This window comes from Phoenix dactylifera, chromosome 2, assembly GCF_009389715.1.
Source record: "Phoenix dactylifera cultivar Barhee BC4 chromosome 2, palm_55x_up_171113_PBpolish2nd_filt_p, whole genome shotgun sequence".
Classification (NCBI taxonomy): Eukaryota; Viridiplantae; Streptophyta; class Magnoliopsida; order Arecales; family Arecaceae; genus Phoenix; species Phoenix dactylifera.
In genome coordinates, this window is record NC_052393.1 from 5,910,857 (window position 1) to 5,938,233 (window position 27,377).

At 36.6% G+C, this 27,377-nt stretch overlaps 3 protein-coding genes across 4 annotated transcripts; 2 read left to right on the forward strand and 1 right to left on the reverse strand.

Moving 5' to 3' along the window:
* The first annotated feature begins 1,584 nt into the window (after positions 1–1,584).
* On the forward strand, positions 1,585–9,184 carry LOC103714589 (histone acetyltransferase MCC1). 2 transcript variants are annotated; one of them, XM_008801890.3, is made up of 6 exons: positions 1,585–1,738; positions 4,333–4,581; positions 4,696–4,840; positions 4,927–5,026; positions 5,116–5,344; positions 8,776–9,184. In XM_008801890.3, the coding sequence occupies exons 2-6, from the start codon at positions 4,475–4,477 to the stop codon at positions 8,954–8,956; spliced, it is 762 nt and encodes a 253-aa protein (XP_008800112.1). In that variant the 5' UTR covers positions 1,585–1,738; positions 4,333–4,474; the 3' UTR covers positions 8,957–9,184. The 2 variants fall into 2 exon arrangements, with proteins under 2 accessions (XP_008800112.1, XP_026663269.1); XM_026807468.2 differs by having other exon boundaries at positions 1,616–1,738; positions 4,290–4,581.
* Positions 9,185–13,470: 4,286 nt separating this feature from the next.
* Positions 13,471–15,996, forward strand: LOC103714599 (F-box/LRR-repeat protein At4g14103-like). Its single transcript, XM_017844618.3, has 3 exons — positions 13,471–14,847; positions 14,942–15,094; positions 15,203–15,996. The coding sequence occupies exons 1-3, from the start codon at positions 13,933–13,935 to the stop codon at positions 15,488–15,490; spliced, it is 1,356 nt and encodes a 451-aa protein (XP_017700107.2). The 5' UTR covers positions 13,471–13,932; the 3' UTR covers positions 15,491–15,996.
* A 1,339-nt stretch (positions 15,997–17,335) lies between these two features.
* Positions 17,336–25,922, reverse strand: LOC103714590 (probable glycosyltransferase At5g03795). Its single transcript, XM_008801891.4, has 5 exons — positions 25,314–25,922; positions 20,521–20,807; positions 19,307–19,539; positions 18,963–19,120; positions 17,336–17,838 (listed from the first exon to the last, which is right to left on the reverse strand). Exons 1-5 carry the CDS (start codon positions 25,779–25,781, stop codon positions 17,737–17,739), a joined length of 1,248 nt encoding a protein of 415 aa, XP_008800113.1. The 5' UTR covers positions 25,782–25,922; the 3' UTR covers positions 17,336–17,736.
* Positions 25,923–27,377: the final 1,455 nt, after the last annotated feature.

Consider the following 27,377-nt stretch of genomic DNA (forward strand, 5'->3'; position numbering starts at 1 on the left):
TGGATCATCTAAAGAGAATATTTAGAGAATAGTTAGACCAAAAGAAAATAGAGATTAGTTCAAAAAAATTGCAATAATTTGGAGGATTTTGCTACTATATTGTGAAGCCGCATCTAATATAGGATGGGGCTCTTTTCCACTGACTGCTGCTTTATAGAGTTTTGGCTATCAAGTGTATCAAGTCATCTTATATTGATTGCTATGTTTATACTAGAAAGTAGCATGTTCTTGTTAGAAAACTTTGCCTACCACTTGTTGAAGTTCAACTTGAAAGTGAGACACTTTAAGGTGAAATTTCATTTATAATAATCCATGAATATGCATTTAGAAAGACTGGTCTAACTTTTTAACCCCTAAGCAATGCTACAATATTGATAACTGATTGATTGGCTTAATTAATTTTCAAATTTGAAGCAACACATGGCATACTTAACAAGCAAGATATCAGGAGCATCAAGTTGTTTTCAAATGAGTTTGGCTTAAGTTTGCCATTCCATTGTAAGGGAAACTTTGAAAACTTGGAGGGTGATGGTTGGTGCAGGGGGGGCAGGGTTCTGATTCCAGTTGTAAATTAGTGCTTGAGGATGGTATAGGTACAGAATAAAAAAGTGGAAACCATCCCCTTCTAATTAAAAAAATAAAACATGTAAGGAAAAAACATTAGAAGAGACACTGTCCTCAGGTAGCATTTTGGATGACATGGTGCAATATGATGAATGTGCTATACCAAATAGACAAATACACCACTCAGTTGTGGTTCCTTCTCCAAGAGGAAGATGGGTTAAGATAACATGGGTGATCTTATTTCAATCAAAAAGTAACATGGGTGACCATATTTTCAATGGCTGAAGGGATGCATCAGTTTTGAAACCTCCTCATGATCTTTACAAATCAAAGCTCATGACACCGCGAAATGTTGAAACCATTCTAATTGATCATTACATCACCTTTACTATTTAAAACAATAATTACATGAGAATAAAGCAGACATTGCATCACTCTTTCTCAACGGTGAAACATGTTTAGAATGTGTCCTATCCGTCTCGACCCTCTCTGCACGAGACATTGTACGCTACGCCGTGTTAGTTGTGCATCATGCCAACTACCGCATCTACTTCTTGTGGGTTCCATTCAGTATGTGCTTGTCTCGGTGATTAGTTTATGGAAAAAAGATGGGATGATTGGCATGATGCACCCTCTGTTAGTGTATGCAATGTAAGATATAATTTCTCTCTCTAGACACCCTCAAAATAAATAAACACGATGATCTTTGTTGAGTATACCAACCAAAATTGAAAAAAATATATCAAATTTCAAATCATTTGACTGCATGGAGATGAGGTCTTTATTTATTTATTTATTTATTTTTGTTCAGCATCTCGTTTCCTTGCACCTTAATTTTGTTTTATGTAATATGTAAGCAACTAAACAAAACGAGGGGGGAAATATATGGACCAAGGAAGATCAATTCTAGACCGTCCATTCGTTTGATCAACTGAACCAGAACGGGGGTTGTGGGAGATAAAATTCTTGCAACACGTAAGATGTTCCGGCGGAGTATCCTAGTATCGGAATTCCCATTTGACTTCTCCTGTGCTCTCTAAAATAAGGAGCGGTACGCCAACGCCAACCTTAGAGCGGGATAGGGGGGGAAAAGAATCCGTTCCGATTCCTCGACCCACCATCGAAACGATCTCTTTGCGGGCCATTTCAAGAATTCTTCTTCCATGGATCGAAGGTACCAGCTCCAATTCCGCCCTCGTTAGAAGCGATTCAATTGTATTCGTTCTCTTTCTCTTGATCTTTTTCGTCCGAAAAGGCCGGTTCTTGGGATAAATTTGGAGCTATTCTTGCACTGGAATTTGATGGGCTTTATCTATGTTTGATGGGTTCTTCTCTTATAGCTAATCGAATCATCGAACAAGTTGGGAGTATGTATTGGAATGGAATTAAGACTCATCTTGAATATGGTTTTCTTTATCCATGGTTGATGGGTTCTTTTTTTATGGCTAATCGAATCATCGAATGATTTATGGGTGTATATTGGAATGGTATTAAGACTCTTATTGGATATAGTTTTCTTTTTCTTTTCGTATTCGGTAGCAGGATTTTGATGATTAATGAATGCATCAGGGTTAGGGCAATGGACTTCCTGCTCTCTTTTTTCTTTAATGATACAAAGATTAAATCTTGATATCTAGGTGTTTCCTGTCTGTTACTTGGTGTGTATCATTTTCGATGACTTTTGCTTTTTGTTTTTTTTTTTTTTAATTTATTCTTAAAAAAGATTTAAAAACAATGAATTTTCAGCCTTAGATTTTTCTTCATGTGTGTGTTGGTTTTCTTTGGTTTCAGTATTGTTTAGACATCGTTAAATAGCCTCTTTGTCTTCAAGATCTTGATCTTAACGAGTGTCGCAAAACCATATGAATACTTGTTTTTTAATTTTTCTCTATATTGGTAGTTCATGAAGGAATCGCCTTTTTATGGGGAAGTTCATTGAATCTGAGTTTGACTATAGTTCTGCTTTCAAGCTTCTTAGGTCAATTTGCGTACTAAAAGAAAAGGGAAATCAGAAAAGAAAGCGCCAAAATTCCTTAGCATATTTTTTTCGATAGAGAAGACCCATTTTTTGGCTATCATTACCTTCCTAATTTCAACTGGCCTTTTTGGGTTTGAAAAGTAAGTTTCAAATTATAAGGTTGTAGCTAAATAATGATGGTAACAAGTTTCAAATTATAAGGTCGTAGCTAAATAATGATGGTTACAAGTTTCAAATTTTAAGGTCGTAGCTAAATAATGATGGTAACATGTTTCCTGTAAACAAAATGTCTATGATTGCAATTTTGGTGTATTGGAAAAATAGTCCGGATTCAGGGAAAATGCAAAAAATTAAGCAGAAGTGTGAAAAGAATGCATAATAAGTAGCATAAGGAAAAAATGAAAATTAGTTAGGTAACTCAGATACGCACATAGTTCTTACAAACCTGGTCTTTGGCTCTCTTCATCTGTAATCTTCCTACTTTAGGGGTTCTCCATAGTGTTGCTTATTAGTCACTTGGAATTTGTGACATATCATATAAGCTTTATATTTAGCCTTTAGATGTTGTTGCAAAAAATTCTCATTTTTTTTGTACTAAAGGAGAAAGTCTCAAATTTGATCGATCATATCTTGATTTATTAAGTGGGCCCTGTAAAAATGGGAAGAGTTGTTTAAAATAAATCAGACACACACAAGTAGAGAGAAAAATTGAGGGTGGGGTGATGGCAATGAATGGACCCTAGATGTTTGTAGAAATCTATATCCATATTGTATAAAATGAAGGAACAATATGATAACAATCCTTTTTAGATGCAAGTTCAGGTTTAAAGAGAAAGAGGGGATTGTAGAGGTGGAATAAGATAGTCCAAGAGGTGATTGGTAGTGAGGTAAGATTTGCACGATTAGATAGGGGTAAGGGAGGGTAATGGTGGTGGTGGTAAAGTGATCAGGAGTGTAGAGGAGACTGGAGTGCACAAGTTGCAAGAGGGGGACATAGATTGGAGGGATACCCGATGTCATGCTAGAAGGGAGATGAAATTAGGGTTTCCAATTGGGTTGGGGGGCTGCAATTGGAGCTGACCGAAGTGACTTAGGGCCATAGAGTTTTTTTCCACCCTTTGTGTTTATGTGTGTGTTGGGGGTTAGGACTCTCTTTGCTCAGATTTAGATCATCATATACTCAAATTCAAATCAGATAAATTCTTTAATAATTGTTCTTTTCAAATTTCTAAGAAAGAGGGATCATGTATATAGATCAATTTACTGGTTCTCATTGGCAGTCTTAGGTATAAGTGTGTATATGCTTATTGATAACATGAGAATGCCAAGAATAAATAATTGTAGCTGATCAACATCAGGCATTATTGGTCAATCAACATTCCCCGAGTTTTAAGTGATTATGTTCTCTAAGAAGTTTGTTAATAATCGTGAATTTAGTGAATTTTGGATAACTTGTGAATTTTGGAGAAAAAAACATTTGGTCAATAATAAATTATGACTTAAATAGAGGTATTTGAATAACTTGGAGATTACTGTGACTATGTTTGGTTGTGTGCTTTTGTTTCTGCATGATCCTATTATCTAGTAAATTTTCTGTGTCCTAATATTGCATTATAGTATGATATTTTATACAAAGCTATCTAACATTAATTAGCACATTTGACATGATGTCCCATTCTTTGCACAGTTTATTGACTTTTAACATGTTTTGTGCGTATGATGAAAATGATCCCCATGCTTCTATCAGGGAATTTAGAATGGGATATTATAGTATTCTCTGATTATCACAGGGCTCCAGAGAACACATTTTATAAAGAAAATGAGTGATGACAGCATGCCTGATGAATCAGATGTGGCATAAATGGACACAGAAGTGTACACACATATTCTTCAAATATCTTCTGCTGCAAGGGGCCAATAGTGAAACTTCTCATGTTAGACCCAGGAGCTGCACATCGTCCAACTATTATTTACAGGCCCATACAACCTTCTGATTTTGAAGTTCTTGAGCAGATCCATGCTGCTTTATTTCCTATAAGGTGTGCAATGTAGTTCTGATGTGCATATGTTTCACATATGATTTTTGTGAAGCCTTGGGGGGGGGGGGGGGATATTGCTGTTTAGACTACATGAAAGGAAATTATACTTTGCAGGTATGAGAGAGAATTCTTCCTCGATGTGGTCAATGGCCATGGAATTGTCTCTTGGGCTGCTGTTGACATTAGCAGGCTTGATGGTCAAAATGATGAACTAATTGGATTTGTCACTACACGTATTATCCCAGTAACAGAAAGCGAGGTGTTTTGGACTTGTAATTTTGAAATTCCATGACTTCTAATCTTCAACTGTAGCTAATAATTTACATTTGTACATTGCTTATGCAGATTGAGGATTTGCTCAGATACGATCCTTCAAGAAAAAATCAAATACTAGTCTATATCTTGACACTTGGTGTGGTAGAGCATTATAGAAACCTTGGCATAGGTTGTTACCTTCTCTGATGATTATAAGTTCATTCATTTCCTTTATGCTTCATTTAATTGAATGTCTTCTTATCATCATGATATTTGCAGCTACTTCACTGGTTCGGGAGGTAATTAAATATGCTTCAAGCATGCCTAGCTGCAGAGCAGTATATTTGCATGTTATTGCTTACAACCAGCCAGCCATCAGTTTCTATAAGAAGATGCTATTTAGGCTTGTAAGAAGATTGCCAAGTTTTTACTACATTCAGGGCCAGCATTATGATTCATACTTGTTTGTGTTCTATCTAAATGGTGGCCGGTCTCCCTGCTCTCCACTGTAAGTATATATATTTTTAACTTTAAAATGATAGCATTATTTTAAATAGTTGCACTGTAGTGTTGTTTGTACTATATCATCCTGTCTTGGAGATGTGAAAAATGCATTTGATACTCTATCTTTTAGCATGCTTCTAAGAATGAGTATTGTGCTTGATCTCTTTTCTTGCCTTTAAGTGAAGATGAAACTTAGAACTAGTTTAAGTGCCATATTATAGGTTTATAAGTAAAGAGTAAAGACAGTGAAATGGGTGTTTGTATTTCTCCAAACTTTTCCCATTCCACGTTTGATTGTTTACTTGTCCCAGTTCTTATGCTCTAAGTGAGAAAAACGGTGAAATTTTCTAAGCCTTATATTATTCTATATCCAGAAGTATGTTGTTTATCTCCACCAATCTTGTTTTTTGTTATTTTGATCATTATTCAGCTGCGAGGGTTAAAAGGTGTAAAATTTATAGGATGGTTTTTGGTATTATCTTGAATCTTAGCATCTAAAATAAGTGCCTAAGTTAAAAAAACTTTTATTCAGTCTTTTATCTAAACTTGACATATTTTATTCACTTGTTTGCTGACACCTGAAAGACTTAACATTGAAGTTGTTTCGGTTGTTGACCATTCAATCCTTGATGTTTAGTAGAAAAAAATTGGAATCCTCAAATCCAATCCAGATTGTGTACATCTATCGACATCCTGCCGCTGTAAAGCACAGGAAGGCATTCTATACAAACCACTGGACTGTAGTTACCAGGAGACACCTTTTTCTTCCTCCTAGTAATATCAACCATTTTTTAGGATTCTTGTCTCTGCACACTCAGCTTGCATGCCTGGAACTTCTCTATTTCAACATTTTGGGCCATATAAAATCATTAGTCCATTGCCTTATAACTACTTCAAGACTTAATGTCATGCTGGGCACATCACTCAAGAAACATATACCATAGTTTGGTTGGAATGACTTTATCCATTTTCCTATTCTTTTGTAGACAAAGGAGAAAATAATCATTCTCTGATATTCCATTGTAATACATCTTGGATATGCCCCCCTTTCTTTTTTTAACTTATATTGCATTTGTAGTTCTAAATTTTACTATATATGGATTTTATAGCCTTTTATCCTCTAATAATTGTATATAATTCTGGCATATTTAACTATGCTCTTATCCTGCCATTGTATCTCTGTGCTGAATGTGCTGTGTGGCTCTCTTTGACTTGTAGGTTTAACCAAAACAAACTCAATGACTTACTAAAATTTCCGTTGCTTCCTCTTATATTTCCTTCTTGATTTCAATACATTACTATTATTCATATCATGATTTTTCCTATTGCAACCAGAACTTGTGTAAATCTTTCGTCAATTGCTTAGGTGATTAGATCAATTTGATTATAGCAGCTTGATTTTTTTTAAAAAAATCAGTATTGTTGACACTGTTTTATTAAAAAAAACTTTATATGCTTTGTTTATTGTTGCACAAAACTCATGTTGTCCTCTCATATTTCTAAATCTTCAATCATTCTTCCTTTTTTTATAAAAAAATATAATCAAGAATTTGTTTAACAAATTCTGCTTGGAATATCTTGTTATTCTTCATATTTCTTTATGTCTAGTTTCTTAATTTTGTAGTCTTATGTTAATCTATTTAAATTGTGTTGAACACATAGGTCCTAAAATTTTTTCTGAATAAAGAGTTTTCCACTGTGTATAGACCATCTTTAGTTTTGAGCAATGTCATAGTTTCGAAATAGAAGCTCTCATTACTATTCGTCAGCCATCCTGGCTTCATAGTTTGGGATGTCAAGTGCACTTCCATTATCGTTTATCTGTAACCTCATGGAGTAACCTAGTAAAGCAGCACAGCTTGGTTCCATGAAAGGTTCTTCTGCTTTTTATCTATTTCATCTAGATCTATTTGTATTCCAGTTATCCTGTCTTTTTGCCTCCTTTCTGAAGCCTTTACCTGTTTGCCTCAATTAAACAATGGTACATGTGTAGCCTCTGAAAACATGCTTCTTTTACATCGCTCTCTCTCTCTCTTCTAAAGATCAAGTTGACCAACTCCTGACAATATCCACTCTATCTTTTCACAATTTCATCTTTAATTGAAATTGTATCTTGTTACTCCCAGTGCTCCCAATGTGACTCAGTATTCTACTTCTCCAGTCACAAATCACAGCTAATAATTGGTCATTTTCTTACATTACTTTTAGCCCAACCTTTCTGGGAATCGTCATATGGCGCATCCCAACTTCGTTGGCCTTTTAGCTTAGCCTTCTATTTTTTCATGTCTTCTTTGTTGCTTCTCTCGTGATATCCTAAAGACAACAGCCTGCCTTCAATATTTATCATTGAATCTTGATGCTTGCCTTGTTTCTTTCTGTATTTCTCTGTATATAATGCAAATGCTTGGGATTGCACTCCACCCCAAGCTTTCCACACCATGTTTATGATATTTCCGAACTTTCCCCTCTTAAATTGATTGAGGTTGGACTCTCTTTCTGGAATGACTCCACATCCTTTTTATTATTATTTTTTTTTAAAGCTAATGGACCAATGGTCCTCTTTTTCTTCTTTCCTATCACCTCACCATGGGAGTCATGTGCATGACATTCAGGAAACTAATACATAATAATGCTCATCCTCAGACTCTTCAAGTACTTTTCTTACATCTTAGTAGAATCCACCATTTGATCTCATGTCATACTCAGGTTACCCTTAATCTGGGCATCTGTCTCATCTTTTTTTAATCCTTTTAGCACATAAGTTCGAAATGTCAACCTATTTTCTATGGTCGTATTTTCCTGTTTACGTTTTGTACACATCTTCTTATATTCTGGATTCTAGACTGGGATCCTAAATGTACCCATTTCTATCAGGGTGAGAAAACAGGTTGGACAAAGGTATTTTAGATAAAAAAGCAGCTTTGGCAGTTTCACTGGTCTTGATAGCATTTTGACTGAAAATGTATCTTTTTTGTGGCAAATATATGTTACTTAAAAATAGAAAAAAGAACTGATCGAAGCATGAAATGAAGTTTGCTAATTTCTTTTGCAGAACATAAGTTCCTCGCTATGCGACATATTCCCCTGTTCTTTTCGAACTTCTCTACATGATCATCTGAGTCGCAGCTCATGAATATTTTCTTCTTCTGTAGAGTTCCTAGCATTAAGTTGTCTATCTTAACTCAGTCATCCCTAGACTCTTGAAATCTGTTCTCCAATCAGATTTTGAATATGTGGATAATGATGAATTCATCATATGCGTCTAATAAACAAGCTTTACAGAAGTCATGATAAACCCCAATCCACTTGCCTTCTAATATTTAATGCATATGGAATTAGGTTCCTCATCATATATGTCTAGTTTGTCTTTCAATTTTCCATAAATAATTTTCCCTGTCAGGCTTGAACGGTGTGCCCTTTTTTTCCATTATGCAGAGAAATTATGGCAGCAGTGGCAACTTACTTTAGGGGCCTCTTTAGAATGCTTTCTGCCAAACTGAGGAATGGGGAGAAGAGTCTCCCAAGATGGTCCAAATATAAAGAAACAAGCACTCTTTTAGTTACTCAAAATAAGAGGATCCTTGGTGCAGAGAATGCTATACATCAGTCTGGTTAACCAGCCTCAGGTCAAGATTACAATTTATTTGGGCATCGACAAGCTTGCAAGTTAGCTTTTCCATTGATTATCACTGTTGCACCTTTTCTTTCTGTTGCAGCGATCAATCAACATCTGTAATCATATAAGTGTAACATCATCTATCCTCTTATTGTAAAATAAACTGTCTTATCAAGGCAAATTTGGTTAACTAATCTCAGTATCTCTTCAGCAAGTTTCTTTTCTGCACATCATATGACTCTCTGAAACTTTGTGTTGTTGCTCTGAGGAATAAGCGCTTCCATATCTAGGAATTATTTAAGCTTAAAGACAGAGGCAGTTTTTTTTCTTTCTTTTTTTTTCTGTTCGATATATCATAAAACATGGCCAAGGCCGTGGAACGGAAGTCACCTCTTTTTGATTTTTACCTTGTGCGCAAACCATGCACTTCCCACTTCTATTTCAAAACATCATTGTCTTCGAATGAAAATTAAAAGCGCTGAAGGTTCTTATGAGACTTTCAGTCCTCCAGCATGACTTGCATGGCTGTAATCAAGGGTGATATATTTCTCTCATTGGCAAGTTGTACCCTTCCAGACATCAATTAAACCAGCAATTACTGGTACGTGCTGTTCTGATGGAATGCATGATGGAAGAAACAAAAGCAGGTACTTTTGGGAGGTGAACATCATCTTTGGGCACAGCTATACCCGGTATTGAGTAATTCATATTTCTGATGGCCAGAAACTTCTTATTTCATGCTTTCTCATCATATAAAGTTTGCTTTCTTAGACATATGCACTGTTGCTATTATTTGTTACGTGAGGACATGGCCATTATTTAGTGAGGTTTTTACTGATAACAAAAAAAAACGATATAAATGCATACGTCGAGAACACAATCCGACAAAGGCCACCTTAAATTGTTTCCTTAAGAAAAAACGACCACCAAAAATGTTATGCTAAAATTTTGCTATTTCATGGCAAAGCAAAGCTTGAATGAAGAACAAAAAAATATTCCTTTTTCTATGTATGTCAAATGAGCTCAACCCCACTCTTATTGTTGCATATTCTCATACCTCTCTCTCTCTCTCTCTCTCTCTCTCTCTCATGTGTAGACCCTGTCGCACATGTACAAAGTTAAAGTTAAAAGGAGTGTGCAAGGCAAATTTTGAAAAGTAAAAGGCATACCTTATTCATCGTACCTTTTTTTTAATCGTGATTTGGCAGGATATACTTATTTATATAAAATTTGCCGTTTCAACAAAAAAAAAAGTACAACTAAAAATAAATGTAGGATCATGTTGAATGTATTTGGACGACTCAATGATTAGTGATGTAAGTAGAGAATATAGATCGCACAACCAAATAGATATCAAAAAATTTTAATTGCGAAATGGAACATCTAATTGTTCTAGGGTTTCATTTGGCTTCGACAAGATTCAAGATAATAATGGTGATAACAAGAAGAAGTAAAAATTATTTGGATCTATTTTGGATGGCAAAGCTATTCCCAAGAATCTAGACCTAGGTCATTTTACTTTCCGCAGGTTCTCTCCCTTTCTATCAAGAATATTTTTTTATCTACAATAGTATATTTTTGGTACATTTGTATTTAGAGGCTGGTGGAAGAGGCATAACTTTTAAGTAGGATTAGAGTTTAATAACTAAAGAATCGATTCTTTGAAAGATAAATATCCGTAACCTAATTTTTGCTAAGCTATTGTTTATGTTTTCACATACATGTGCATGTATGTATATACCGGTGCAATAAATACACAGTTGATAGGTTTAAAACCATGAAGTATTATGATATTTTTGCAAAACATAAAATTGACAGAAGGCATATATTTATTGCATGTAAATGTATTTGTTTTATTGTTGGACAGACCAAAATGCCTCTCTTTGTACATATATGAATATATTCAATAAATACTCATAAGTAATTACTCAAATATTCAACACATGCCAACGGCATTTGCTCTTGCAATGCTATCACTTGGTTTGAAGGTTTGTTTCTTTTCAGGTCGCACTAATGGAACTTGATATGCCCTAAATGTTATCGCCGATCCATCAAAGCCATTTTGCCAAATATCCGGCTGACACAAGATTGGCCCCATAATATATTGTTGACCTATCTACCCACAACGACTTTTCATTGTGTAGGTAGGAGCTTCACTGCTCATCTTATGAATTTTTGAAATCTACCCAGACATAAAGTGATACTTCTCTTGAATTTTTCCCCCTAAGCTAATCGTACTTTATTATATTCATTTTATACATTTTTTCATGCTTCTTTTCACTCCTATTTGTCGATCCTTTTTGATCTTAGCCTTATCAGTTATTACTGAGTTATTAATTATCTAAAAAATTTGACCTAATATTATTCATTGTTCGAAGACTGCAATTAACCAAAGGCCTTATTTTGCCTAATTGGCTTATAATGATCAATATTCTTATATTTTCATAATAATGAAAAAAGTTTTGTAATGCTTTCGGAATCCTGATCTCTCAAAATTCTGCAAATTTTCCAAATCCTTTCTCGTATAGTTGTGATATTTATAAAAAGTTATTTTTGAAATTTATGCAAAAATCGTAACATTCTACCTCAATTGATATTTATAAAACCTTAATTATTAAAACAATGGTTTTTTCTAATATGATAGAGATGTTATCCATGATGTTATCTAACTCCTCCATTGTTGAAGCATATAAGTCATATGAATTACATGCATTTATGCATAATTGTATTTTCCCAATGCCGACATTTATCTCTAATATACAGCATGCAAACCTTTAGTTCATTTTGTTATTCTTCATCGCAAAAGTTCATTTCCATATATTATTTTTGAAATTTTATGGAATAGTTGTTAATGTAGAATAAAGTCTCTCTTGCGGTCATTTTAAATATTGCTATAGATGTTTGAAATGCATAAAAATGCTTCTATTCTTTTGGTTCCGAGAGTGTGTTAAATAATAGGTATTGTATTAAAAAAAAATGCCCACTGTTAATTTAGGTACAGTCTCAAGGACAATCCATTGTAATAGATCAGAATATTAAAAGTCTCTCTTCTCCTTCCTCTAGATTGTGTTATGAATCAATCATGTAAGCTTGATGTAACCATGGATAAATTAGATACTTTTATTGGTCTTACACCATCCTAGTCACATAAAGAATAATATTAAAAAAGACCCTGGAAACTTGTGCATTATTTCTTTTGTAAATTTATGGTGCTTTTAATTAATCAATATGTCAATTTCATGTTTTATAATTCAATAACTTATTTGTTCTTTATATCTCGCGAGAGTAGAATATCAGTGTGCAATAATATGTGAAGAATGTATCCCATCAGAAAAATAATATGCTGTGTCATTTACCGAATATAAATCTTTTAGTCAACTTCAAGAAGAATGAATTTACCACTACTTAACAAGGATTGACTACTTTCCAAATTTGATTTAGTTATATGATGCAAGTTAGACTATGTATACAATATAAAATCAAGGGTGAGGGGTTTTGAAGTTCCTAATTGTATCATCTGTCCACCATTATGTATATTGTGAGGAAATCCCATCTTAATTGGTTGGAAATGATGAAAAGGAAAATTAACATTCATAGCCAATTAGATTTATCATATTCTTAAAGAAAATAGGATCCATTAGGCAAACCATATTTTATGAAGAAGATTGGACTGGAGTTTTTTTTTTTTTTTTCTATTAGTATTTTTATATCGAGAGGACATGTTCGAATAGAACCATAATTGTAAATATACTTTAGTTATTAATTTGAGGCTTCACTAAAAGGACATAAATCGGTACGCATTAAACTTTATTATCTGATCATTTACCTATTTTTCATGTCTACATCTCCTTCTGATCATTCGTCTGATTTTTTTTTTTTGATTTTGAATGACTAATTAAACTTAGTATAATATACTAAAATTTCATCATGATATAAATAATTGTTCGAAGTACTTTTCTTGTCTACAAATAATTATTGAAGCATTACCGGCTGAAGCTAGGAAAGGAAAATGAGAGAAACAAAGACAACTCAAAAACATATTGAAAGAACAAATAATTTTGTTTCCAATAGTCATTACCATTTGTTCTATTGTCTGAGATCATTGTATTTTTTAATTTGTTATCACTCCAAGGTCATGTATTGGCTCATGGTAGTGCCACAACATTTAAATACGGGATACTCAGTATAGAATTGGGTCCTAAAATTGATTTCTTTCACTCCTTGATCACTTTTTCTTCATATATGAAAGTAAGAAAAATAAAAACCCCTGTAGGAGTCAGTATTGAAGATTTCTTCTTGTACCAGTTGTGAATACCTCTTTGTATCTCTTTTGCTAACTCCAACCAAGTCCCTTCGTACCACGCGGACGCACCTGCAGGAAAACAAGCATCCTTGGTCAAAACAAAAGAAATGAAGAATCTAGTCAAAATCTGTGGAACTCTAACTCAATAATCTTCAAGTAGTCAAATTTCACCCCTCCTCTGCAACTCTTGACCAGGAATATCATCCTAGCATCAGTAACCCAAACAACACTTTTTGTCACAATAAGTATTCGTGTCGTCCACCGGAATCTCGTCCCATTAAAACTTACAAGTTTGAGTCAATATGATATAATTTTTGGTTGGTCAGATCCACAACACAATCCAACTGCGAAGCAACATATAAGGAAGCTTAGATGTTCCGCTCTTTTTAATTTATCTAATCTTTATGCGTGTTGCTCCGTGGACTCAATCTAGTTAAAACGAGTCCTTTTCCGACAAAAACTCAATCCATTATATAATTTTTTAAGAAACGATAAAAACCACCGAGGAGTCGTATTCAGAATCTCAGATCTGCCTCTCCTATTAGCAAACCTGCAAAACCAAAGCCCCCCTTCCATGACCTCCATGGATTGATTTCTTTAATGTTTTTTTTTTGTTCCCCTGAATTATAGCTTCAATCAATACTCCTCTTGAGGGAATAATCTCGAGCACCTCATGAGAACCAAGCACATCGTACCAACAGAAGCGTACGACCCCATCAGCGGCCTCGCGGACGACATCTGCGGCCGCATCGTTTCCTTCCTACCCATGAAGGAGGCCGTGGCCACCTCCGTCCTCTCCAAGCGTTGGCGCTACGCCTGGACCTTCTCCCCTGTCCTCGACCTCGACCTCTCCCTCTTCCCCAAAGCCCGCGGCCGCCGGGCCGCCTTCGCCGACTTCGCCGACTCCGCCGTCGCCCTCTTCGCCCTCCCCCACCTCACCAAGCTCCGCCTCTCCCTCGACGACGCCCGCGGCGGCGGCGGCGGCCCCGACCCCCGACTCGAGTCCTGGCTCGCCTTCGCCGTCGCTCGCCGAGTCCAAGACCTCGAGCTCTGCCTTCCGAGATCGCGGACGAGGCGGCTCCCCGATTCCATCTTCCGCTGCGGCTCCATCACCTCCTTGAAGCTGAGGCTCCGCTGCTACGCCTTCGAGCTGCCCTCGCCTGCCGGCCTTCCGAGGCTCAGGGTGCTGCACCTGACGTCGATATCGCTATCGAAAGGATCCTTCTTCCAAGACCTCTTCTCAAACTGCGTGCTCTTGGAGGAGCTGGTCGTCGAGGAGTGCCGGACGGACGTTCTCGAGATCGACGGTGCTCGCAAGCTCACTACTCTGGTGATATCTAAATGCAGCTGGGTCGACCCGGCTCGGATTCGTGTCTCGGCGCCACGTCTGAAGACTCTTCATTATGTTGGTGGAGCCGCCGACGAGCATTGCATGGAGAACTTGCAGCGTTTGGATGAGGTGGTTTTGGGTTTGAGAGCTCCCTCCTTGATGTGGGAAGCTGAGGAGGATTGCCAGGAGCGTTTGGTCAAGCTTTTCCAGATGGTCGGCGGCGCGAGAAGTCTGACGCTGTCGTCGTGGTGCATCAGGGTATACGCATAGCATGAGCCCAAATCTAACCAAGAAAATTTGATGGTTTGTTGTGTGAACGATTTAATTCTGTATCCTTCCACTTTTCTTGAAGCATCTCGCGCGAGCGCCCGGTCTACCGGACGGCGTGCAAGAAGGCGTGAAGCATCTGGTGTTGTTTATGGAGCGCAGAGAAGACGGTCTTGGAGCCATAGCTCCATTGCTGAGGAGCTGCCCATATCTGGAAACCCTTTCAGTGAGCGTCACGGTAGGTTTATTCTTCTTGTAAGCTCGCAAGCATGCTTTATCTTTTGAATCATCCTTTGCTTCACAAGTAGCCGACCGTTTTACATTGAAAATTTTTAGTTGGTTTCAGCCATCGCAGTCGGTGCGAAAAGGACGTGCTACTGCTAGAGAGAAGCAAAGAGAGCTAGGAATTAGGAGGATGGCGAGGCAGTTGAAGACTGCTAGGCTGGAGAACATTGATGAGAGCAAGACTGGGCTGGAGCTGGTGAGGTTTCTGTTGAAAAACTTGCGAGCGCTTGAGAAAATGACCATCGTGCCTTCGAAGGATGGTTTGGAGCATGCAAAGTTTAGACGCAAGGTGTCAACCTTCCCAAGGGCCTCCCGGAATGTTGTTATAGAGTATCACTTCTCTGAGTGAAAATTTTGGATGGAAATTTGTTAACTCGTTCTTCAAATTGTGACTGTTGATGCAATAACTTCATGTTCCGGTTATTCTCATATGTAGCTGACTCGTGTGAATTTCTTAGCTGTGAGCATGAAAAGATTGGCCTTTTGGGCTTCTGAGGAAGAGTTCAATGTATGTCTGTTTGATGAGTTATGCTGTAGTCGTCCTTTGCTAATCCAACATCCAAATGAGTTCTGAAAACAGAGTCATTCAGACGAGGCACGACCATTTTCACCCCTTCTCTATAATGAACAGATTTCTTTATGGCGACTTTCCTCGAGTACTTGCTGTAGATGTAATGTTTTCTCGATTGTTGTGGACATTTTATCTATCTTGATCAACATCAAAGTGAAAGGAGAGCTAATATGAGATGATCGACTAAATTTTGCCAGGAATGGAAGAAATATTTGAGCAATCTGGCATGCTGTTGATTTCTCTAGCATCACTAGGTTACTTTTATAATTTCAGTTGACATCTAGGCTGAACCTTGCAGGTTGCTGAGCACTTTTGGCGCATCTGAATAGCTAGCTATTCACACCTCCTCCTAACCGAATTCTTCTTTTTTGCAATCATGTTTACTGTAAACATGTTGTCTCTGAATCTGGTAAATAAGGTATAAAAACAATAAACTTAATGTCGTCTGAACGAAATTTCAGTGTTATTTATGCTGGTGCTCGGTTCACCAGAGAGCTGTCCACCTGCAAGACCTGCCGGTGTGGCTTTAAACCTTCAAAAAGCTGATCTTCAAGCTAGAGAAACATTTAAGTAGGAGGGTAATCTTTGTGAGGGTTAGGCCAAAGTTTTACAAGCAATTCTTTTTTTCTTTTCTTTCCTTTTTTTTTTTCTTTTTTTTTTTGAAAGAAGGGTCTGCAGGCAATGAACTACATAACAGAGAAGCTGTTTGTGGTTAGCCCTTCCCCAAGCACCCCAAACAATGGTGTACACAGGATTTGAGCCTAGGTCCAACTGCCATCTTGATAAGCTGGAACCTTTAGTAAAAGATTACAAGGATATAATTCACCATGTATTAATCTCTTCAAAAGATTTATATGTTAGCATGATGTCATTTAAAAACCCGGAAAAGTAAAGCAGTTGCTTTGATGCACCAAATTGTTGAACGGACGGACCAGCCATACCTTGGAGAATGTGGAAGTGCTTCCTCTTATGAGAGAAGAGCAGCAACCATGACACCTGAAAACATCCAATATTTTACACACTACTCCATTCACCATTCACCAGTACTCGGTCTTCAAAAAAATATTCATACCAAAGTTCCTCCTCACATTAAAGTAGCAAGTTTTAAAACACCCTTTCCACATTCAGCAGTAACTTTCTGAGTTCTCAGAGAAAACTGAAAAAAATAATTAATACTGTGGCAAAAATACCATACATTTTAATGAAGAATATTAAAATAATATCCCTTTACATTAACTTAAAGGAAGAATAGCATCATAGCAATCATTCTTGGGGGAGAAAAGGTCGCATGCCCAGGTCGTAACAGCTCCTGCATTTAGAAATTTCAGGCTGGCTAATCCTGCTTCCTTACCGTCAGCGTTAATCTATTCTCATTGGGGGAATTTTGCAACTACATCCCTCAAAAACATCATATTTACATACAAAATTTCAGAAACTAACTATTTCCATGAACAATTTGACAAGCACCTTCAAAGCATCAAAATGCACGAGAAACCATGTGCAAGCGAGTTTACTTGCATAGTTGAAGCTATCTTTTCAACTGGTGGATAAATTAAAACACTTTTTTCTTGGAAAAGCATATTATAACCTTTTAAAAGCCTAGCTCTTTGTGACCATCAATTACATGAAACGGAAAGATAAATAAATAAATTGCATTTTACAAAAGAATTGTCATCATAAAATTACAAGAGTGTGGTTGTGGCGCTGTAAGGGGGAAACGTGTTGCATTAGAGTGCCGACAAAAACACTCCCGATTATCATACTCAAATTAGATGGTTAATTGCCATCCATGACGCACAACGGAACAGATAGCTTAGGGCATAGATGGCCGCCTACTCTACATTGCACCGGTTTACACCGCTGCCTCATTTAACAAATCTATCCAAATGCAAGGGAGTGGATGAAGAACAAAATTTTTATATATTCTTACACACTTGAAGCTGTACATATTGAAGGGACTAGCCCTCTTCTCAACCAATCCCCAAGCTTGGTGCAAAAAGCCAGCATACAGAAATACCAGTAGTCTAGTACTTGATGACATGGTGTCGTAGCCAAAGGTCGTACATTACCATGTGGAATGCATCATAAGGAACTGGAGGTGAATGCCACTCAAAGTGTTTTTGAACCTGAAAACATATTAGCCATAAATTCAGGAAACAAATGGAATATATCTAGCATTTGTATATGCTGTTGATATCACAGTACGGTTAAAGTTTTCAATTTTGTTGTGAGAACTGAGAGTTCCATATTATCAGTTGCCAACAATCTTGTACTTTTTAATGGCTTATACTGGTGATGTAGTATTCAATTCAAGTTACTTGAAACACGTTAGATATTTCTAGATGTTATGTGTAACGTAGGAAGAAATCTACATTGTTTCCCAAGCATATTTCCAACAAGTTAAACAATGAATAACTATGCCCATTTGTATGACAAATTTTATTTGAAAGAATTCAAGTTGGAAGTTTTCCATAATGAGTATCTGCTATTAGTGTCATGCCAAAACTTAACATAGATAATTAAACTTAACATAGATGATTGTCTGGGGTCTGTGCCCCTATCACCCCTATCTCAGAGTATTCTCAACAATCCAGGTGAGGATCTCCTCATAGACTTCTGTATATTAGTGTCCGCATAGATCCTTGGTTTTTGTTCTGAAGTTCCAAACAAACTTCAAACCAAGATTATGACTATTAGGAATATTTGTCATCATAGCTTTCTATTCATTAATTATAAACAACATTTATTTGTTTAAAACATGTTTATAGCGATTGTTATTTAGAGAAACAGAAAAGGTAGCATGTCTTAATATTCTATGTCTAAATACTTTTACAGACTGACACATCTTCCTATGCCAGCACACATCACGAGTCAACACCTTATAACATAATACAAATACAGTGAGCCCTTGACCCGTGCAGGTACGGGACGAAATGTGCCAGTCCTTGCCCCAGGATATGAGTTAGTATTTGCTACAGATGGCTTAGAATACCAAAGGGAATAAGAAATTCCCCTTCGGTACTTCTAATCGACAATATATTATATTAAAACACCATATCAAGTAGAATATGAGTCAGTATTTGATATACACATATTTAGCCTACTACAGAACCAATAACAGACTGAGGCATGATAATACAGTGAAAAATGGAGATTTGCAATGTAAGAGCTATATATGAAGTTAATTACTAAGTCAAACAAGTAACAAATCTTGACCACCACAAATTATGCATAGCACATAGTAACTTACCTCAACTAAAGACTTATGTAATGCAATAAATTCTTCATGAGATATGGTCTTGAGAATGGACTTCAACTGGTAGACATCACTCTCCTTGAGAATGAGAGAAAACTTATGCCAGTCAAGGATGTCATTGAACGGCAAGTCATAGTAATTAGACAAAATTACTGAAAAGAAAGAAAATATGAGCCCTTGTCAGCAAAATGCAACTGGATGTAGGAAAATTATGAGCAGCAGTATAATTTAAAAACATATTACTTCAAGAGAGCTAGTAATATTGCCATGATAAAACTTTCCTGGGAGTATATATGTAAATAACTACTGAGAAGGACATTTAAAGGTGGGGCTCTGACCAGGAATACATCCATAGTGAATGGAGTCAGCTATGCGAGCACTATTAACTTGGGAGCCACCTGGACATATGCAGAACTTAGTCCTGTAAAACTGCTTTTGATATACCAACTCTCCAATAGCTCTGCTTATGCGATTATTGCTGATAGCAAGCTCTGTGTCATTCTCCCATGCACGTGCTAAAATAACTCTTATCTTAGAATTCCGATGGCCAGCCCAAAATCCAAGTATTGTCCTGATGACCACATAAAACAAATCATTAGAGATAAAATTCTGCAAAGACATGGTGAAATTGCACATACATTCTCAGAATGCACATAACAGAAGAACTGAAAGACACGAAAAGGTCTTATTTCAACGACATTTACATCATGGAAGCTATACAATCAGAGAAGGCACTTTTTTAAAAAAAACACTTCAGCTTACAACAGAAAACAACATACATAACTAAATAAATCTGTAAGCATACTGTCAGAAATTATGAGTACATTCTCAGAGTCACATAAATGATGAACTTAGAGACACAAGACAATAGACCACCCTAATCATATTTACATAATGGACGCTATAAATGCAGAGATATTTTATTTTCAAAAAATGACTTCAGATTGCTAGACAAAAAGCAATTCATTCATTAAGTCAATCTACTATTCACCAGAATGCGGTCAGATTTTTTTTCAGCTTATGGAAATTAAACTAGCACCGAGCTATGAATGTAAAAGTTATAGTATAGAGTCTGTTTCAGTTGAGCTCACCAGCTTCTACTTCTGAATTATCTGGAGACAATACATGCAATCCTTAAGGAGAAATACATTCTCATTGCTGAGTGATACTAATATCCATTTAGCACCATTTTCCTTCTTTTTTTTAAATTATTTTTTCAATGTGAAGTTCCTCCAACCGTCGATCCTCAATGCATCATAGAGCTAACGAATAAAATGACATAGCTTGTGGGATTAGCAGCAACATATAAAGAGTGACAAGCAATTGGTGGATTTTATATAAAAATTGTCAAATCAAATATAGAAAATCTTTTATGCCCTGCTCGCATGATTTAGATAAGATATTATCCTACTAAGGATTAATTAACATTTACAGATAAGAAATTATAAAGAGCCCCATCACCGGTACAGCACAATGACTATTGAATATGGAAGTTTTCAAGTAAATCTTTCTATGCCAGAGCAAAAAGGAAAACAATCAAGTCCTATTTAACCTGTTCTCAATATCATTTCCTCCTGCTGGAAGAGCAAATGGCTGCAGTACTTGAGGAAGAGCAACATCTTTGTGTGGGATATATCCAACATCATAGCTTGGCGAACAGACGACTCGGATGGAATTCTTTATAAGAAATGGAAGCCCTTCAAATGCCCTCACACCAACATCATGGCAAGTAACAAGAAAGTGATCTGCACCTAATGTCCTGTTCCAATAAGGGTATTTGCTTATCAAGCCTTCAACATAATTCTGAACTATCATTGTCATATTCTCGTACGATGTGCCCTGTATGATTGGAAGTCCATTACATACAAAAAGATGTCAACAAATCAATCAAATGGTAACTTAAAGAGCTTTCTCGTTTAGACATTACAAAACATCAGTTTTTACCATCATCCTTAAAATAGACATGATATTCCTAATTATTTTCATAACGTAAATTAAAAATTCATTTTACAGGATGCATTTTATATGCATAAATAATCTATATGCTGCATAAACAGATCTATATGGACAAGAAAACAAGTGTCAGTTGACACCTGGATATTATGATGAATGCCAGCATGTGGTGGACATTTTCATGCTAATAAAATGCCTGTTGAGACAGAAGGCAGGTGTACTATATGACTGATTCGCTAAACAGGAAATGGAAAAGAAAACGTTGCACGTTATCAACAAAGAACCCAGCAAATATGTCACATCACAAAATGTTGGCATTGCAAATACATTATTACAATCATAACAAAGAGAAAAAACAGTATGTTTGCTACACAATATATTGAGAAAGCAAACGGCTAATGCCAAAAGTGAAATGATAATAAAAAAGAATGTACTTATGGAAAAAAATATAGCTAATAGTTAAATACAATTTACCATAGTCGACTTTAACAAAAACAATGTAAAAGCATTCAATAAGTCACGTGAACTTTTATTGTGATTTTAGTAGTTAAAAGAGAACTGATATATAAAATATAAGAAATAATTACTCATAAAATACACAGACACATGAAAGAAACTATGATTTCTGGCTTTCTAGAAATCCTTCTGCTCCCTTGCTTGGGGCTTTCTTTTTTAGATGAATCTCAACGGGGAAGTTGCTCTCATCGATTAGAGAGGCTAGAAAATTGATAGGTAGGTAGTTAAAGAATCATTAAAGAAGGAAAGTTTGAATTTCAGAGATGCATTACAAGTTTTTCTAGGAATATTGCTTATAACCTCCTAAAATTTATATTCCATATGTAAGCTTTTTTAGTTTTTTGATAATTACATAATCATCAATAACAAATCAAATCTGCCTAGGTAATGAAAGAAAAAGGAAGAGAAGAAAAGGAGAACTTACCATTTCTGATCACGCTCACACCCTTAGAGTACATCAAACCATCAAAAACCAACCGTAACAACGAAAATGTAAAATTGGTATGCTAATTGATAGAAGACTGAAGTGGAAATACAGGCCCATAAATGATATTCTATAACTTCATATTATTCCCCCTTTTTTTTTTGTGTGTGTGTGTGTGTGTTTTGTTTGGGGGGGGGGGGGGGTGCTGGGGGGGTTAATGCGGGAGATTCCTACTCAAATACACCTAAAGTAGAGGTAGAGGCATTCTGATACATCAGTGAAAACTAGATCTCTCAAAGCCCTAGGTAATACATCCAGCAAAGACCATATACAATTGCCTGTGTGATATGTGACTAAGGAAGCAAATTTTACTCTTCATTCATATGGAAGGTTGTCTTTTAAGTATACTTTCACATGAATATATTAATCATGGAATCAAAGAACAATGATCAGTCTTCTTCAAAAAACTTGTCAAGAAAATTGTCAACGGAGGGTCATCTATCTACTCTGATTCGCATAACCTATTAGTTAATACTCATCTAACAAGGTCCATTTTACTTGGAATCATGATAACCAATGAGGGCATATCCCAGGTTTCATGGGTTGACTTCTTGGTTTCTCCCTTACAAAATTGTGGCATATGTAGGGCCTTGAAGTTACCACTTTTCTTCTTGGAGTGAATGTCATGGAATAACTTCTGATGTAGCCTAGGGTTAGCTTCATTTTTTCCATTTGTCAATTTTTCTCTTTTAGTATTAGGAAACTCCCAGGGTTCTTCTCATGATGATTCTACTTTAGGGACTAATTCTGAAACTTATAGGTGTCCTCAGGAGCAACAAATAAGAGATCAATCATGGTCCCTTTCTGTAGTAATAAATTTGTATCTTAAGTTACAGACTCCACAACATGTACCAATCAACCAAGAAAGTGATGTAAGTACTAGGATCAAACTCTGAAGTTTTTGAAACACAGATGAGCTCACAGCCTCTTTTCTAGTTTATGAACATAGGGAGGGGCATCAATCTTTTTGGTTCAGATAGGATAGGAAGCACAAAAAAAAAAAAAGAGGAAAAGAGAGATAAAGGGAAATAAAAAACAGAAGTAGAGAAGAAACAGGCAGAAGAGCAAAACATGGCCAGTGCTACATCTGGCCAATCCACTACTCCTACAACTGACCATTAGTGTTTTTGATCTTCTAATTATAATTGTGGGGTCAGAAAGAGAAAGAGTACATAACATTCTTTTGATTTATGTTAGACCAAGTTTGGGCATAAAAGGACATTGAGAATAGGTGTTAAAGCAGTTTTTGCTGAGATCAATTCTGGTTCTTCCTGCTTCATTTTTCTTTCCATCCTTTTTTCCCTCATTCAGAAGATCTTCAAACCAATGCTTGCAGAGTTGTCTCCAAAGCATGTTTGACTTGAAGTGTAGTGATTGTGCACTAAGGGACCATACCACAACCTCCAATAATAAAAGAATCTTCAAATCAACGTTTGTAGAGATGTCTCCAAAGCATGTTTGACTTGAAGCGTGGTGAATGCGCACTAAGGGACCATACCACAGCCTCCAATAATAAAAAGAACTCATGAGTCATATATGGAAAGGCTTAAAATATTGTGTTTTATACGATAATGACCGTGATGATGATAGGAGTTTTTGCCACAAAAAAGGCCACCTATTTCTTTTTTGCAGAAATGACTCATATTGAACTTTGCTGGAACATTATGCGCCCACCCTGAATGCACACATTTAGCTTATAGATACACATTGTAGAAATCAGCACACACGTGAGACTGTTTCTATATTAGCATGAAGGTAAGGGCAGAAATGGACCAGTAAAGTCCCAAATGGGCCAATTTCTGTAGGGAAAAGAAATTAAAAAATAGGCATGTTTTTGCAAAACTGAAATGAAATGATTTTTTAAAGCAAAATTGCATGATGATGATGATGACAACGGCAGCAAAAATGATGACAAAAAGAAAATGTTGATGACAACAACAACAACAATGCCAATGAGATGACGATGACACCAACAACAACAACAAAAAAGAGGCTATTTGAGGTGTTTAAGCATAGGTTAACGAGAGTTTGACCTTGAAAAGCTATGTGTTAACCTGCAACACAGATATGGTATGATATGGTTGGGCACTTTAGGCTTCGTATTTGTCTAAACTACAGAGGAAAAAATCTGCTAGCTCATATCCGACCCTCGGGAACATCATAAACAGGTGGTCAAGATCTTTTTACAAGACATGGACTACTTCAAGCCCTGTGAGATTCTCTTGAAGAGGTTTCAAGGTTCTCCTCTAATGGCCAGTTTTAATCATCTTTTGGTAGTAAATTTCCGATAAATCATCACAATTTGTCAAGAAAAGTTACTGATCGATAGGGGAAAGTAGAAACTTTTTTTACTACTGTTGGAATGAACTCCCCTTTTTTGTAAGTTTTTTGATCTAAGGCAGTGGGTTCTTAGATCCAAGTTCCAAAATTCAAGGTGTAGGCATCAAAAGATGAGAACCTAGCCCAAACCATCATGCCTTCTCCAACTATTTGCGATTATCTTCATACATCCTCAATTTCCATGTCTTAGAGAGGTTGTGAAAATTTCTTATCACGCAGGTGAGCCTATGGGAATTGTCTGGATAATTTCTTCAAACTTAAATCCCTTATAATCCTAACCAGTATCATTCTAAGAGGGAGCAATGAGAAAGAAATCAACTTAAAGTGCAATCTCTACGATGTTCAATTGTGTATGATTCTCTAGAAGCAAACATGCAATCTGTAGGATGTTCAATTGTGTATGATTATCTAGAAGCATGCTGATAGTATGTTGTGCAATTATCATCTTCCAGTGAAGTGATAGCTGAGAGCTTTCCTGAAAATTCACCAAAGACCAAAGAAAGAACTCAAAGTTTATCTGCATCCACTGGAAATACCAACGAATGGGACCATCTTCCAGATGCAATGACCTATCACTGTCAACTGATCTATTGTCATCAGGTGATAGTCCACACCCCACAACTTGCTCAGCCATCAAGATACAAGTCGCTCCAAAAATCATCCCCTCCACTAAACATGACAACTTCAGTGAACCAAGCTTTGCTCACAAACTGCTCAAATTTTCACTTTCAAGACTTCTTCACAATGCGAGTACAACAATGAAGCACTAATAAAAGAGCAGTAACTCATCACTTTCTTCCCTGTTTTCTTGGCTTGACCTGCCAAGTTTTTGGCCTTTCTTGAAGCAGATAAAAAGTAGAGAGCCTTATCGAATCTAATAAACCGAAGTACCCAGACGGAGGGTGGGCATATAAAGAACTCAACACATATTAGGGAAATAAAGGGAAAAAAACAAAGAATGACGAAATCCAAGATTTCATGTTTTATAAACTGCGAATATCGCAAAAAGTAGAACAAAAGGAAAGAAAGGAGGAAAATTTCAAGAACCCTACCTTCCCTCTCATCTTGTGAGGAGAAATGGGGATGAAGAAGAGGTCCGCCTGATCGGGATCATCGGTGCGGAATCGGCTCTCCCGGATGTTCTGGAAGAAGTACCCTTCACTCGCGTACTTCCCCGTAAGCTTCCTCGGCGTCTGGTAATAGGTATTGGGATCCCCATCCGGGTATATAAAAACCTTAAATTTCCTCTCCATCTCGGCGTAGTTCCTCCGAAAGACCTCCGGCGAATGGTAGATCGACGACGACGATGAGTGATCCGAGGCTTCGTCGGCGCCGGGGTATTCACCGAGGGCGAATCCGGGGGAGGATTTGGAGGAAGAGGAGAGGTGGGACGCGTATTGGGGGGGAGATCGGAGGGATCGGAGGGAGAGGAAGGTGAAGGAGATGAGGGTTAGGGCGGCGAGCGTGAGGAGAGAGCGCTGGAGAGAGCAGGTGGAGAGGGAGGGGGGCTTTCCGGCCATGCTCGTCGGAAAATCTCGTCGGAGAGAAGTTTTCCCGCGAGGGGGATCGGCCGGAGCGAGGCTGGGGGAGCTGGGGAAGTCCAGGAGCGTGCGATAGCTTCTGGAAAGAAGAAGGGAGGGCGGAAAGATGCGCAATCCACTCTAGTCCTTGCGACCGTCCGCACGAACTATTTATAGGATAATAAAAATGCTGTGCGGGTAAAAAGACGACACCGTTTATCTGAGCTAGCTTGTAAAATTACAGTCAAAGACATTATGATGAGTTATACACACGCAAGAATGACTGTTATTTGATTACTATGCTACTGTGACAGCTGCTATACAATATAACGAGAAAATTAGCATCATTAATCTTGAAAGCTATTTCAATAAATAAATTTTAAATTTTATTTTCCTTGTACCAAAAACAAAATTGTGATTATCAATGTTATGATCTAAAAATGATTTTCTTTTATTAGTATCCATTAATTTTTACTACAATTTTCAATAATAATCATCCATAACATTCATTGTTTTACTTTTAACTGAACCTAGTCTAGACTTGAACTACAAAAATGATGTTATACCTCGATGTGGGTGATTTAACCAAAAAATTTCATACTATAGATAGGTCACATTTGCTTGTTCAATCATCAAGTATGGATTTCGGTAGAGTAGCAGTGGCTAAATAGTAGATTAATTCACCAACATTTGTGTACAAAATATTTTATTATATATTTTTCACTATGCTTGACTCGTCTAATCTCTTTGTTAGTTTTACACAAACTTATTACAAAATGTTGTATTATGTAAAGATTTAGCTTAATAAATTATTTAAGGATTTTTTTAGAGAGAGAGAGAGAGAGAGAGAGAGAGAGAGAGAGAGGAGAGGTAGACCTATCCTGTAATATTTACCTGAGTTCAAATTTTTCGGAATGCACCACAATCACAGGGGTACCACCAATGCATAACTAGTTCATTATTATGTGGAAGTGTTACAAAACTATATGTAAGTCAATATAAAAATCAAGGAGGTAGACAAAAGACAGAAGCTTCAATGCAAGAGGTATCTTGTAAGCTATCCACAGGTCGTACTACATCCTATGTAAAATTCTTGAAATTTTGCAACATGATTCTGGTCATTGCCTTGATTGTTGAATTACATGTAGGGTTGTAAGCATTTTACAGCAACCCTTGCTTGTATAAAGAAGCATAGAAGACTTTCACAATTTCCAAATATGCAATGCTTCAAGATGCTGTCAAAGCTATGACTCCATGGCTAAACTACATACCATGGAGCTTTCCAATCTTCCTACTAACATTATGAAAGTTGTCTACATCTGGTTCACAATCGTCAAACCTTATTAGACTTGAGGATATTATAAGAATCAAGGACAAAGCTCCTGTTCATTGTCTCCCCTTCCTTGATGTTTATGTCTTTATGTGGATGCATGCCGGATATATTTTGTCTTTGTTCTTGATGGACAAGGATTGGTCTTGGAAATGGCGCCATGAAGAACAAAAGAAAAGGAGAAACTAAAGAGTCATTTTTTTTTTGGGCAAGAAATTAAATATGTTGATGATTGCCTCTTTAATTTCAATGAAATCAAAGAGAAT

Coding starts and splice junctions, on each gene's coding strand:
- LOC103714589 (XM_008801890.3), top strand. CDS start 4,475: ATGTTAGACCCAGGAGCTGCACATCGTCCAACTATTATTTACAGGCCC. Junction 4,582..4,695: donor GCTGCTTTATTTCCTATAAG/GTGTGCAATGTA, acceptor TATACTTTGCAG/GTATGAGAGAGAATTCTTCC. Junction 4,841..4,926: donor TCCCAGTAACAGAAAGCGAG/GTGTTTTGGACT, acceptor TTGCTTATGCAG/ATTGAGGATTTGCTCAGATA.
- LOC103714599 (XM_017844618.3), top strand. CDS start 13,933: ATGAGAACCAAGCACATCGTACCAACAGAAGCGTACGACCCCATCAGC. Junction 14,848..14,941: donor TGTCGTCGTGGTGCATCAGG/GTATACGCATAG, acceptor CTTTTCTTGAAG/CATCTCGCGCGAGCGCCCGG. Junction 15,095..15,202: donor CCCTTTCAGTGAGCGTCACG/GTAGGTTTATTC, acceptor AGTTGGTTTCAG/CCATCGCAGTCGGTGCGAAA.
- LOC103714590 (XM_008801891.4), bottom strand. CDS start 25,781: ATGGCCGGAAAGCCCCCCTCCCTCTCCACCTGCTCTCTCCAGCGCTCT. Junction 20,808..25,313: donor CTCACAAGATGAGAGGGAAG/GTAGGGTTCTTG, acceptor CCAATCATACAG/GGCACATCGTACGAGAATAT. Junction 19,121..19,306: donor TCACTATGGATGTATTCCTG/GTCAGAGCCCCA, acceptor CTTTCTTTTCAG/TAATTTTGTCTAATTACTAT.